The sequence below is a fragment of the Amia ocellicauda genome, chromosome 18 (genome assembly GCF_036373705.1).
Source record: "Amia ocellicauda isolate fAmiCal2 chromosome 18, fAmiCal2.hap1, whole genome shotgun sequence".
NCBI lineage: Eukaryota > Metazoa > Chordata > Actinopteri > Amiiformes > Amiidae > Amia > Amia ocellicauda.
This window is the reverse complement of record NC_089867.1, coordinates 926,566-942,252: the sequence shown is the minus strand read 5'-3', so window position 1 is coordinate 942,252 and position 15,687 is coordinate 926,566. Positions and strand designations below refer to the sequence as shown.

At 38.8% G+C, this 15,687-nt stretch overlaps 1 protein-coding gene across 2 annotated transcripts in view; it reads right to left on the bottom strand.

The window, feature by feature from the left end:
• The window catches only part of washc5 (WASH complex subunit 5), a 68,926-nt gene extending 56,916 nt beyond the window's left edge, over nt 1-12,010 (bottom strand). Inside the window, exons 1-4 of one of the 2 annotated variants that reach the window (XM_066690516.1) lie at nt 11,608-12,010; nt 10,583-10,838; nt 10,245-10,390; nt 7,390-7,474 (exon numbers count right to left, since the gene is read on the bottom strand). In XM_066690516.1, coding sequence (XP_066546613.1) covers nt 7,390-7,474; nt 10,245-10,390; nt 10,583-10,768 — 417 coding nt within the window. In that variant the 5' untranslated portion in view covers nt 10,769-10,838; nt 11,608-12,010. The remainder of the gene's footprint in view (nt 1-7,389; nt 7,475-10,244; nt 10,391-10,582; nt 10,839-11,607) is intronic. The other variant, XM_066690515.1, reaches the window with a different exon arrangement.
• Nucleotides 12,011-15,687: the final 3,677 nt, after the last annotated feature.

Here is a 15,687-nt window from a genome sequence, read left to right as displayed (position 1 = left end):
TAATTCAATAGAATGCGATGTTTTGATCTAAGACCTTATAACACTTGCAAGTAGAAACTGTGTGGGAGCATGTTTTTCTATCCAGATCCTTTTCCCTCATATGCACCTGTCTAGTCTATACAGGTGAGCGATTAGCTTTCATTATTGTGATTGATTAATTACCTGAATAAATGTCATGTTTTAATATGTTCACGACACACCATGTGTATACACCATGTATTTCTGGTGATGTTTGCCTTTGGCTGGTAAAAATACCAAGTGGCCAAGTTTTTTCCTTCTAACAGACACGGTGGCTAGTGGCCAAAAAAGTTAATTTTATCACCTGTGTTAGATGTTATAGATTTTTGTACTAGTTGCATAGTGTTTGTGTTATAATATCTGTAATATTTCTGCAGTTAAAAGTTCATTGTGTTTAATGTTACAGCATTATTAGGTGTAGGATGGGGTGTGTTGGGTCAGGTGAGAGCTTGACTGAGAAAGGGTTGTCATTCTTTCATAATTAAAACAATTACATTTGTAGTTGTCACTTAAAGGCTTACCAAAAATAAACATTGGAATTGCCACTCATTGATTTAAAGTAAAACTTTTATTTGATAAATTGATAAATCTGGAACCGAAGCATGGTCTTTCATTACCGTAATGTACTTTTCATTACCGAAGGACTTTGGCCAAATATTCAAATTATACTACAATACAGAAAAAGTTAGAAATGTGCTGGAAATATGTTGCATTCCCTTTCTACTGGTGTTATTGTTTCATAATATAATTTCCTGTGAACAAAATCACAAAAAAAACAATGTGAAAAAGCAGATTCGCGTTACGGTAATGACAATTTTTTTTAATTTAAAATGTATTTTTATTTAATATAACATGTTAGAATGAAATCTCCTTATCTGTATATGCAAGTGTGCATGACAAACTTCTGAATATATACATTTGGTATTGGTTGATATGTCAACTTTTAAAACTGTTACGATAACGATACGATATCTGACAGCGTGTCAGAAAATTTTAAATTATTAAAATTAACATCAATAGTAAGTTTAGATGATATTTGATAAGTTCAATTTTGTCTATTTAACTGCTTAATCGTTTTCTAACAGTAGCACAGTTTTGTGAGAATCACCCAGCTGGGGTGACTCCACGTTTTTGCAATCCATTTCTCTATTGGGTTTACTGTAAGCAATCCTACTAACAGTGCAATCAGATATCTAAATTATTCTTTGTTTCTATTAGCACTGTTGTTTATGTAGGTGTTTATTGTTTTGTCTAGTGTAGAATCAAGTTGAGTGTTCTTTTACAGTTTGTGCGTTGGCCTGTTTTGGACTTTCATCACAATGCTGCATTCATCTCCACTCCTCATACCTGGATTATTCACCAAGACCACTGCAATGCTCTAAATGTTTCCAATCAATCTCCTCAACATTCATTGCCATTTTCACTGGACCTCTTCTGGGTGAGCCCAATGCATTCTGTTGATATTGGTTCGTTCGTTCATTTCTTTTGTTACTTTGCAGGACAGTTCATTTCGCCTTTACTTTGTTACTTTTCTTCAGCCTGTTTTCAATTGTGTTTTCTGGACTATGTGCATTCATTCCAATTGATCCCCATTCCAAGTATTCTAATTGTTTTCTACAGGGTGTGTTTGTTGGGTTGTTTGTCTGTGGATGGTCTGAATGTTAGTGAGTGTTTTGGGCTCATGCTTCAGCTCAACACTTTCTTTCTCTCTTCTTTTTCTCCTACATAGTTGAGGAAATTGGAGCTGGAGTAAGCGAGTCACATCACAAAGGTATTGAAGCTACTCCTGAGAAACAGCAGTGAAGTGAAGCAGTTGAATTAGGGGCCCAACAACTTGCTGTAGTGGCCACATGTTTCTAAATTTGGTGACAGTTTTGCAGAATGATTGCCTTCCTGGATGAACTCATCCATGAAGATTTCATTTGTGAACGTTGTCAGCAAGTCCTAGAGATCAAGGTCCATGATCTTGAGGTTCAGTTTGCTGATCTGCACTGTATTAGTGATATGGAATAATTGGTCAATCAGCCTATGAGAGACATTGTGCACATGCCGAATAGTTGAGAGTTGAGAGTTGAGACCTTAGAGCAGGAAAGTGTAGAGAACGTCTGGGTTACAGTAGGTCGTAATTGCAGAAAAGGGCATGCACATCCCTGACATCCCAAGAGCTAGAAATGCCCAACCGGTTCCAACTGCTGGACACCAAGTTAGACAGTGACAGCTCAGAGGGTGATGGGAGGGCAGTTGAGCACCAGAGCACCATGGTGCCCACTCCCCCAAGAACAGACAGGTAGTTACTGAAGAAGACTCAGTTCTTAGAGGGGTAGATCACACAGTGTGTTGTAGTGATAAGGAGACCCGCATGGTATCTTGTTTGCCTGGTGCTCGGGTTGCAGATCTCCCTAAACTATTACTGGCCAAAGCCGGGGGGGATCCACTGGTCATGGTTCACATGAGATAGGGAAGAACAGGCCAGAGGTTCTGCAAGACACATTTCAAGAGTTAGGAAAGAAACTAAAGAGCAGAACCTCCACGGTAGTTGTTGCTGAAATACTTCCGGTACCACGTGCAAGGCCAGGGAGACAGGCAAAGATGATGAAATCCTGGTGTAGGCTTAAATTTAATCAGGCATTGGTCTTTCATCTGGGATAGATAGGACCTGTACAAACCGGACGGTCTACATCTAAACAGAAGGGGGGCTAATGCATTGGGAGAGCGTATGTCCACAGTAATTGAGAATCATTTAAACTAGGGACCAGGGGGGCAGGGAGCTCTAATAATTAGACATTTTCTACTAAAGAAAGAAAACCGAGGGAAACTGCTAGTAGGAAAGTCCTGAAATGTTTGTACCTCAATGTCAGGAGTATAAGGAACAAGATGTTAGACCTAGAAGCCACAGTGCTAGCGTGTGACTATGATGTTGTAGGAGTGACAGAAACATGGCTTACAGAAAATGATGGGGATGAATACAAGTTGAAAGGATACACACAGTTTAAGAAGCACAGGCAAAAATCAAAGAAGTGGTGGGATAGCAGGACTGTAGCAGCATTGTATGTCAGAAATGACACTGAGGCAAAAAAAAAAAAAAAAATTAGACCGTAGTTACGAAGCAGAATTAGAAATGGTTGAGATGCTAAAGGACTGTTTTCTAACTCAATTTGTCAGGGAACCAACCAAAGAGAATGTATGCATTGACTTGATATTTTCAAATGACCAAGATAGAGTCAGGGAGACACTAGTTAAAGAACCAATGGCAAACTGTGATCACAATATGAGATATGAGGCACTACAAGACAGGGGACAAAACTGAGCCAGGAAATTACAGACCAATCAGCCTCACCTGCATCACCTGTACAATGTTAGAAAAAATGATTAGACAGAAAATAGAGGAGCATCTCAATGAAAATCATATTCTTGGTGATAGTCAACATGGGTTTTGATTGAGGCAGATCTTTGAACATGCAACTCCAGCTGTAGATCACATGAAAGCGTATGGTATGATATACTTAGATTTTCAGAAAGCTTTGATAAGGTTCCAAACCAAAGACTGATCCTAAAATTGGAAGCTGTAGTGTAATGTTAGTAAATGGATTATGAACTGGTTGATGTATAGGAAACAGAGAGTGTCAATTAGGTGGAGTTGCTTCTAACTGGAGTGAGGATGCTTGTGGAGTTCCATAGTGATTAGTATAAGGGCCTTTGCTTTTTCTAATCTATATTAATGAGCTGGACTCTGGGATAGTTAGCAAACTTGTCAAATTTGCAGATTATACTAAAATAGGTGGCTCAGCAGATAATCTCAGCAGCACAGGTTATTCATAGGGACGTAGACAATATTCAGGTGTGGACTGACACCTGGCAGATGAAATTCAATGTGGACAAGTGCAAGGTATTAAATGCAGGTGAAAGAAATGTCCACTATAATTACACTATGGGAGGAATAGAACCAATTGAAGTAAAGCATGAGAAAGATCTAGGAGTCTACATGGACTCCTCTCCCCATCCAAACAATGTGGGGAAGCAATACAAAAGGAAAACAGAATGTTAGGGTATAGTCTAAAGTGTAGAATTTAGAACAAGGGAAGTCGTGTTCAGACTGTACAATGCACTAGTTAGACCTCATCTGGAATACTGTGTACAGTTCTGGGCTCCACACTTCAAGAAAGATATCACTGCTGTACAGGCAGTTCAGAGGAGAGCAACCAGACTTATTCTAGGTTTGAAGGGAATGTCCTACTCGGAGAGACTGAGGGAACTGAACCTCTTCACCCTGGAACAGAGGAGACTATGTGGGGACTTGATTCAACTTCATTTTAAATATATTTTAAAGAATTGTAGCTTTAAAGACGCTTCATGGCTCTTTTGTGGAAAGAGAACAAAATTAATTTGACATTACAGAAAGGTTAAAGGTCATATAGGGCATTTTCAAATAGACGTTTGAGCCTTATTGCACTCTGATAGGAGTTATGAATCAGTTCTCAGTTTGATCTGAAGGAGAGAGGTCAAAGGTCACAATGGAGGAAATTTTCAAACAGACCACATACGAGTTCTTATCCAAGTTCTATAGCAATCATTACCGTATCTACATTCTTTAGGGCAATATAAGCAGTTTTAGGCACTGATTGACCACTAAGGGGAGGTCAAAGGTCAAAATGAAGGTGCTTGGACTATTTTAGAAGCAAACATATGATGTTCATTACAAATCTGAAATCAGATATCAGTTTTGACCCTTCCGTCTAAGAGAAAATATGAGTTTTTTTATTTCTCATTTATTGAAGTTCAAAGGTCAAATTCAGGGGCATATTTTGAAAGCCCATATATGGTTTCCTATATGTGTTCAATATAAACCAATGGCCTATTTCCTCTCTGTGAGGAATAACAGAGCAGAAAGTAAAAAAAAAATTGACCTGAAACAAGAGGTTAAAGGTCATAATTATGGACATTTATAAATGGATCACTTATGGTCCAATACTAAATGTGACTATCTTCAATCTGAAAGCAGTTATTAGGCAAAATAACTTAACTGACCTTTGAACCCTGAAGGATTTTAGATGTAAATCAATGACTGTATTATGCATGTGGCAAACTTAAAACCTGTACAAATTAATTTCCAGTAGAAATGATTGTAACCTATTGTTCATCACAAAATACAAAAAGGTTTCTTCCAACTCTCATTGCTAGTACTTTTCTTCACTTCATGCGAGAGGAGTGCTCCAGGTTAATCTGTATTTATGTTTTCAGCAATACACTTGTTACTTCTTCATTGGTGTGTCCTGGGATTTACTAAAACCACTACAATGCAGTCACCAATTGAAATGTGAGTAGCCTTGCCTTAACTGCTTTGTAAATGTATTTCTCTTAATCTAACCAGGACCAGTGGAATTTATTGTTAATAGCTGAATTAATTTATTTTATTCGTGAAGAGTCACAAGCATCAATAATTGAAAATGTTTTTGAAACCAGACATCTATTGCATTGCCTGATTGGTCCACATTACAGCGTGACTTCATGCGAGATATTGGCACTTACTACATAGCATTTTCAATACTAGGCAGTACGTGTGTAAAGAGTAATCAGTTTGTGTGTGTAATTTAGGCTCAATAGGAGCTAGGTGCTTATCTGGTTTTTGTTAGTCTGTTTAATTTTTTACATCAGATTTCCATACATCTTAAATAGCCGATATGGGATTGCCTAATTCAGCAACAAATCTGAAAACTCTCATGTCTGAAACAAACACATTGTTCCAGGTTGCTATGCAAATGTAGGCTTATAGGAAATATTCCACACAATGCTTGAATGCGGTATTGAACCATTTGCTGGCACCAGCCCTGACACTATTCCCCTCAATTTTGATTATTTTCATTCCCCAGTCTGTCATTTTCACTACATTACTATAGTAACATGTAAACTCTTAGTTAAGCATAAAAGGCTCATAAAGCAAATTGCGTGACCAGAAGTAATGAATATAATAATGTGAATTCCAAAAAAATTATTGAATATAGACTCTATTCGATTAATTATCCCAGTTCTACGTCACGGTGAGAATGGCATTCTTTGTGACATTAATGCCTCGGTTCCACTGGTTTAAGCGTCCATGTCGTGCCAATGCCGTGCCGCACGCGTCCGTCCTCAGACGCGTCCCAGAGCTTTTTCTGTAAAACCAGGCCACTGTGAAGTCCGTCCCTCTGATGGGAGGAGCAGCCACTGTGGGTTTGGTTTGCATATAGTTTTAAAAACACAGACAGGAAACACTACGAGCGATACAGCATGACGCGAAAAGGTCTTGTGTGTCTATTTTATTCTTTGTGCTTTAACAGCGTAATAAATACACGTTTCTGTTAAGAGATATTAGGAAGAGCTCAATGTGTACAGACAACATTATAGTCAGACAAGCACGTGCCATAAGAATATGTTTCCATGTGCAACAATAATACTAAATAGCGAATATGTTTTGTTATTATTATCGTCATCATTTGTGCTAGTATATATGTATTTTAAACGGCACAGTGTGACTCCCTTAATGTATTACTCTTACTACAGATTTGTAACTGTAAACAATATTTTTTGCCGTATTATTTATAATTTACTTAGCAGATGTCCTTAACCAGGGCAAGTTACAGTTGAAACAAAATCCACACGTTTCACGATTAATCATCCAGCTACAATATAGCAGGTTTAATTTAACTAAAGTGTGCACATCTCAGTCATGGCGTTTATGGACGCATTTATTAATACAGTCCTTAATGTTTTAGAGGGAAACCCAGATCTGCTGTATTTATTTATTAATTCAATTAACTTGTAAATGGACACACGTTAACTGAATCGTGTTCGCCTTCACACTGACTGTCTCTGCGGATTGTCCTGCACACCATTCACAAAACACATCCTGAAACACCGGCGAGTTATTCATAAAATATTAATAATATCGGCTGCTACGATCCGATTATTATCCTTCAGTTTATTTTAACTAGTCACGGCACTGCACCGGTCCTGTGAAATCCAAGTTTTTAATGCACTCAGATATCAACTGTAAGCAGTCATTGTTTCTGTACGTGGATTTCACTCCATGCTGCTATTAAAACTGCAATTTCTTCGTGATCGCACATGGCACTACACAATGCATCTGATCTCCTCCCTGTGTCTCAAGTCAAGCGCACACCTCCAGTTCTAAAAGCGAATCATGTCCTCAGTGGGGACGGACGCTTACAGACACGTCTAGCACCAGCAAGTTAACCGTCCACAAAACACGGAGGCGTCCGGACGCTTAGCCAGTGGAAACACCCGTTTAAGCATCCAGGGCCGGACGCGCCAGTGGAAACGGGGCATTAGGGTCTGAATAAATTTGGAGACAAAAGATAAATGTAAAAAACATACCAATAGCTGTTTTCCATCTTCATTCAACAGCACAGTTTCCAGTGTTTGCTGAATGTAAACACCTTCATTTAGATCATCCAGATACCTAAAATTAAACAATTAATTAGAAGGAGAAACGCATGACTGTAAAGGAGGGTGCTATTTTGACAGGGCACAACACTTCCTTTTCCTAACAAAGCTATGGCAGCATTACATTTAAAATGTAAATGTAAATTAGGCACCTATAATGCCCCACGTATCTGCCTGCAATGAGATTACAGGAAAGAGTCTTTCTTTTGCTTGATTTTACAATGGGAACCAAGTTCTCATCCCTCACCTAGCATGTATCAGTACAGAGCTATACCTCTTAATCAAAACGTCTTCAGCATTGAGCACTGCTGAGTGCCAATGTAATTTTAGAAATTAAAATCATTAATTAAAAAGTAAAGGAAATAATTTAACATTCCCAAATTAGCCTTTTCAGTGTATTATACTTTTTACATTGTCTAATTTATGTGTATCAAATATGATACAATAGGATTAAGTAGTGTGCATAAGGAGTGTGTTGAATACTATTTTACATTTATACATTTTAATAAATTGAATTTCTCATTTTATTGTTTGTCTGATGTCGTAAAGGAAAAAACACAGATTAAGACATTCTCAACCAAATTTAAGGTCCAAATGCAAGTGTACAGTGAGGGAAAAAAGTATTTGATCCCCTGCTGATTTTGTACGTTTGCCCACTGACAAAGAAATGATCAGTCTATAATTTTAATGGTAGGTGTATTTTAACAGTGAGAGACAGAATAACAACAAAAAAATCCAGAAAAACGCATTTCAAAAAAGTTATACATTGATTTGCATGTTAATGAGGGAAATAAGTATTTGATCCCCTATCAATCAGCAAGATTTCTGGCTCCCAGGTGTCTTTTATACAGGTAACGAGCTGAGATTAGGAGCACTCTCTTAAAGGGAGTGCTCCTAATCTCAGCTCGTTACCTGTATAAAAGACACCTGTCCACAGAGGCAATCAATCAATCAGATTCCAAACTCTCCACCATGGCCAAGACCAAAGAGCTGTGTTTCATTGATCATGAGAACGGTGAGGAATCAGCCTAGAACTACACGGGAGGATCTTGTTAATGATCTCAAGGCAGCTGGAACCATAGTCACCAAGAAAACAATTGGTAACACTATGCCGTGAAGGACTGAAATCCTGCAGCGCCCGCAAGGTCCTCCTGCTCAAGAAAGCACATGTACAGGCCCGTCTGAAGTTTGCCAATGAACATCTGAATGATTCAGAGAACTGGGTGAAAGTGTTCTGGTCAGATAAGACCAAAATCGAGCTCTTTGGCATCAACTCAACTCGCCGTGTTTGGAGGAGGAAGAATGACCCCAAGAACACCATCCCCACCGTCAAACATGGAGGTGGAAACATTATGCTTTGGGGGTGTTTTTCTGCTAAGGGGACAGGACAACTGCACCGCATCAAAGGGACGATGGACAGGGCCATGTACCGTCAAATCTTGGGTGAGAACCTCCTTCCCTCAGCCAGGGCATTGAAAATGGGTTGTGGATGGGTATTCCAGCATGACAATGACCCAAGACGCACAGCCAAGGCAACAAAGGAGTGGCTCAAGAAGAAGCATATTAAGGTCCTGGAATGGCCTATAGCCAGTCTCCAGACCTTAATCCCATAGAAAATCTGTGGAAGGAGCTGAAGGTTCGAGTTGCCAAACGTCAGCCTCGAAACCTTAATGACTTGGAGAGGATCTGCAAAGAGGAGTGGGACAAAATCCCTCCTGAGATGTGTGCAAACCTAGTGGCCAACTACAAGAAATGTCTGACCTCTGTAATTGCCAACAAGGGTTTTGTCGAAGGGGTCAAATACTTATTTCCCTCATTAACATGCAAATCAATTTATAATTTTTTTGAAATGCGTTTTTCTGGATTTTTTTGTTGTTATTCTGTCTCTCACTGTTAAAATACACCTACCATTAAAATTATAGACTGATCATTTCTTTGTCAGTGGGCAAACTTACAAAATCAGCAGGGGATCAAATACTTTTTTCCCTCACTGTATTTGAAGGCTCTTCAGACCCATATGACAGTTTACCATGTTATTCTATGGTATGTACTATTCCACAGTATACTACACTGTACTAGGGGATGTATTATGGTACATACTTTGGTCACATGTTGTACCATGGTACAATATAGGAATGTACCATAGTGTATTACAGTACATTTAACCATGTAATGGTTTCTTTATAATGATTTTCATGATTTTCCCCATTGACTTCCAGCAAAGCAGCTCCAGAGTTCGCACCCACGTGATATCATCTCTCGATCTCTGATTTCTAGTACAGAGAATGCGCTGGACATGATAAGCAGACTTCACAAAATGTTTCTACTTACAGGATAACCTGAGAATCTATGGAATTTCAGAGTTCCCCTTTAAAGAAAACCCCCAAAACAACAACATGGACGTGACTCAGTTAAATACTTTATATTCACATGACATGAATCATAACAAAAACTATTATAATAATTATAAATTTTGTATCACTGTTCTGTTCTTTGATACATGGTTAGTGGAAATGCACCACACTAACCACACCCAGAAAAACATACCTGTTAATTTCCAATGTATCAACATTTTATTAAAAAATAAAAAGGGGAACTTTTTTTTAAAGTTAATTTAATTTATCAATGTCCTTATAAAACATCCTGGCAAATCAATTTGTTGTTCTTGTTTTTATGGCTTAAGTTAAGTAAACAGTAAACAGTACTAAATTGCCCTGTACATTGATACATATTTTCAAACAGGCAACAAGTTTAAATAAAATAAGCAAGTCAACGGACCAAAATACCTGTTTAAATCCACAATATATTTGTGGACACTTTCAAACGCCAGATAAAAGCGTGAGAGTATTTCAATGTTGTTTTCACGAAATTCTTCATCTAAATCCTGAAGCTCAGGCTTGGCTTCCAACTTGCTTTCATAGTATTCTGGACCCTTTGAATAGAAGACAAAATATATAGGTTATTATATTTCAGAGATACGAATAACTATCCTTTACATAATTAACTCAGGTTATTTTTGGGTCAATCAACATGTGATGAGAACAAAAAACAAATACGTATAATAGTTGGCATAATTTACATATCATGTACTAATTACACTTCTGCAAGGAAGTTTAAGATTTACCTTAAAGTAACTGAAGTCACAGATTATATCCCCATATTTCAGCTGGTCACTTTTGTCTTTCAGCCTGAAGACGCTGGGAATGAATTCTGACAGTCTGAGGAGTTCTGCAATGATCGCATTTCCACGGGAAACAATTCGGAGAATGGCCTGGCCGCATAAATTATTTTCAGCAAGAAAATCCACCATGGCAGAAAATGTTAAATGGAGAAGATCTTAAGAGAAAATGGAAGAAACTCATCCGACACAGACTTCAGACCTAAAATGAATCCACAAGAACAACAGTGACCTGATGTTAAGTCACGGTGCAGACGCCAAGTAAGTCACATTAGCAAACATCTTTTCTACACAATGTGACTAAGCACATTTTGTTACAAATAACTCGATAAAAAAATTGCTATAACACAAAGTGTGTCATTTTTACTGAGTTTCTGAAAAGAGTGTTTCCTGCAAATAAATACATAAATATCGAAAGGGTAGGGAGAAAATACGGCATTACGACATACGTACCAACGTAGTAACGACATTAGAGGCAAATAGGAATATACATAAACACCACTTGTTATTGTCAATTAAAAATTAATTGTTTTTCATGTATGCGTGTACTTTTTGGGGGCAAAATATCGATATATTTACGTAAAATATACTGTTTTATTTAGCTTGTTTCCAAATGCCCTCTCATTAAAGGACCACCCATTAATACAAGATACAACTATATTAACCTCGGTATTACACCACATTGACATTGCATCAATGAATAATTTTATACTAAATTAAAAAATAGCCACTACTGAGCTTGCACGTATCTATATATAATATATAGCCTATATTCAAAATCTTCTAAAGCAAAACCATTAGAACAGCAAATATGGTATGTTGTTATTATTATTATTATTATTATTATTATTATTATTATTATTTATTGGCAGACGCCCTAATCCACGGCGATATGGTATATATAGGCTATGGTTTTTAATTAATAGAAAATGTTAATCTAATACTCAGTAAATAAACAGAAGATACTTCACCTGAAACCTACCCGTTCAGTTTCCTGTTAAATAGAGCAATCACATGACATTACATTTGAATCATATGACCCTGTAGTAGTGGGCCCGCGTTCACGACACTTCTCTGCCGGCTAGATTGCAGACGGGAGTCTACGTGTGACGTCACGATCTGCGCAGACGGAGCGTGAACAGCTCTGGCCCTGGGGCCGCATTCACGACACGCATACTTTGCCGAGTCTGCGCAGACTTTTCGCATACTCTGAGACGAAACTGTCCAAGTTACCCGTCTGCATGAACTCAGCCGGAAAACATCATCACCACTATATATACCAGCCTGCCAGACACAGTGACATTATGACCGCGTTCACGACACGCATACTTTGCCGAGTCTGCGCAGACTTTTCGCATACTCTGCGACGAAACTGTCCTAGTTACCCGTCTGCATGAACTCAGCCGGCTTCAAAACAACAAAGGAGCGCTGTGTGACAAAGACGTGTGTGTCAGCCAGAGACAGACCTCACTCCATGTGCAGCGCCACCTAGTCAGGGGGTGTGAATCACCCTTGAGTCATGTCATGAAGGATCTTATTAATTTCATGCCAGATATGACTAAGTAAAACAGAAATAATATATTTTAAAGATTGACAGTTCAACAATAAAATAATATGCATGTGTAGTGGTGTACGTATACATTATAACTTAATTTCCACGTATTATGTGAATTTGTAAGTTGCACACCTGGCAAGGAAATCCATAATAATACATACAAAATATTGTACATCTGTATTTCTCTGAATGCTCAGGTTTAATGTAGATTCGAAACCAGTGTATATATAATATTGTACACACAAAAACAAAATCTGTTGTAATTAATTTGATCAGTAGGTGAGTATTTAACCCTTAAGTGTCCCAAAAATGAGTAGGGATAAAGATTTATATTAATTAAAGATTATTAACGGATCCTAAAGCTACTTAATCTGATATGAACTGATTAAATGGCCCATTTTCTGATTACACTGTAAAGTATTAAGCTGGTGGAGCACGAAGGGAACTTTGATTGCATTAACTTCTGTGATTAGGACTGATTTCTGTCAACAGCGACTCCATGTTTGTTCTGCTGAGTCTGCAGCTCCAAAGCCAAAGCTGTCCACGCTCCGTCTGCACAGACCGTGACGTCACACGCAGACTCCCGTCTGCAATCTAGCCGGCACAAAAGTGTCGTGAACGTGGCCTATATACCAGCCTGCCAGGCAAATCAGCACCATTATATACCAGCCTGCCAGTCACATCACTACTATATACCAGCCTGCCAGGCACATCATCACCACTATATATACCAGCCTGCCAGGTGGATCGACACCATTATATACCAGCCTGCCAGTCACATCACTACTATATACCAGCCTGCCAGGCACATCATCACCACTATATATACCAGCCTGCCAGGTGGATCGACACCATTATGTACCAGCGTGCCAGTCACAGCGACATTATATACCAGCCAGCCAGGCAAATCATCACCACTATATACCAGCCTGCCAGGCACATCATCACCACTATATATACCAGCCTGCCAGGCGGATTGACACCATTATGTACCAGCCTGCCAGGCACAGCAATATTATATACCAGCCTGCCAGGCAAATCAGCACCATTATACACCAGCCTGCCAGGCAAATCAGCACCACTATATACCAGCCTGCCAGGCAGATCGACACCACTATATACCAGCCTGCCAGGCAGATCGACACCATTATATACCAGCCTGCCAGGCAGATCATCACCATTATATACCAGACTGCCAGGCAGATTGACACCATTGTATACCAGCCTGCCAGACACATCGACATCATTATGTACCAGTGTGCGAGGCATCGGAATATATACTACGCAAACTCACTACAAATACAGTATTTTAGAGCTACCAACCACTTCGTATTAGTAATATTTTCATACACATTTAAATTTATATGTAAGGTTATAATTTTTTAAAGAGAAAATCAAATATTTACATTGTAAGCTGTCCCAATACCGGTACATGATAACATACAAGACTCTTTATGGGGGGCGTGGGAAAGAGCTAAACGGGTAAAACGTGAAGGGGATCTGACAACCATTGATTGCCACCCCGCTGAAATCGCTTTGGATAATCTTAATTATTTTGGATCAACCTCTCTCTATGAAATGACTTTTTCCACACTTACACACATTAAAAACAAACTGTACTGTCTCGACTAATAAGAGTGTAAATCAGTTCTCGGTTATTGGATTATTCCATAGTCATGGTCAATGAGAATAGTGGATTGTCAGATAGCAGCGTCTGTGAAAGCCGCTAATTGGTAGTCTCAGACCAAAATACACAGCATGTGAGGTGTAAAATAAACACATAAGAATAACTTGCAGCTCCAAAATCTCAACGAGTCGTGGGCAGTGCCACAGGTCAGAGTAGCAACAGCAGTAGTTCTTCAGCCCAGAACACCAACAATGCCACAGGTCAGAGCAGCAGTGCCACAGCCCAGAATAATAGCAACAGTGCCACAGCCCAGAACAGTAGCCAAAGCTCCAAAGCCACAGAGAATGATTTGCCCCGTTGTTGGAGCAAACCTATCCATTTATGTATACAGCAAACCAGAAGCTGAGTTGCTCTGTTTGCAAAGACGCAATGTGTCTTGGTGCTCATAGAACAGGATCACTGAGGTACACTTTCTCAAGTGAATGGCAAAACTGCCGTTTGTCCATATGGAAACACAAAGCAGAAACAACTCACATCATTAAGAAAAAAGTTACATGATCACAACCTTTCACAAAGCCATAAATTGGCAGTTGAAATTCTATAAAAGAGGTCAGAAAAAGTGTTGGATGCATGCTTCCTTAAGGCACAAGAGGAAGCCATTGCTTCAAATAAATGTGTCTTTAGAACAGCTTATTACATCACCAAAAGCAATAGGCCTTATACTGACCACCCAAATCTTGTAGCTTTGCAAATTTTTATTATTGATTTGACACCCCACACAGTAATAGTGAACAGTTTTGACACTTAGAACATGCTCTTCAAATAGGTATTGAAATATGCATTCAGTTTTTCAATAAACTATTTACATAACACTGAAATAATGCACCTTTGGATTGCAAACAATGCTAGGTGAACATTGATATTCTATTTTCCCTGAGTTATTCAGGTCCCTCAGACATGCCACTGAGCAAAGCAGGACCTCTCTAGGAAGTTGCATGTTCTGCCTGTGATCCAGTGCACTGTGAGTCTTTGCTTTGTCCAGTTGCACCGCAGGGTGGCTGGCAGGGGTAAATCTGGGCAGAGTGGATGCCCAAACTGTATTAGCTTCTGTTTTCTATTGGTGGAAAAAATAATCTAATTCTGTTTCTTTTTTACATTATTGCACATTTTCCACTTATATAATATAATATATACTGTATTATAAGCATATAATACATACATATATGCATAGCTGAAGCTGTTCTGAATAGATATCACATATATAGCAGTAGCATCTATTATAGCTGAGTTATGAGCTGAATTGTATAAGCCTCTCTCTCTCTCTGGCTCTCTCCCTGCTCTGGCTCTGCTCAGTGTCTGTAATCCGACATTTATCAGCTGATCTGTTCTCCTGCCTAAGAGTTTTTTTTGGATTGGCTAGTAAAACAAAGTAGTCTCCATGGCACTACATGACACACACAGTAACATCCTCTCCATTGGGCAATTCCAGACCCATGTGCCGCTTTGTGCATTGAATTTCTAAAACCAGGAAGTACACGATGTAAACAAACTGCACATGGTTCTTTTCATCAGAATCTCTGCCACACAGCTGACAGCTGTCTTTATCTCAAATCGTTTCTCCAATAATTAATAGTTTGTAATTGATGCCCCAATTTTGGGCGGATCTGGCTAAATTATCCTCAGAGGGCCATTTTATACTGTTCGTAAAGCTAAAATAAATGGACACAACTGATATTGAATTACGTTTCCCTGTTCTGTGTCCGTTGTCTTGAAACCAAATTATGTCCACTCTATCAGTGACGCACCTTTCTTCGGGACAGATTCACGTCACTTTGTGGTGAAGTTTCACCCCCACTACTCTCCTCTGTC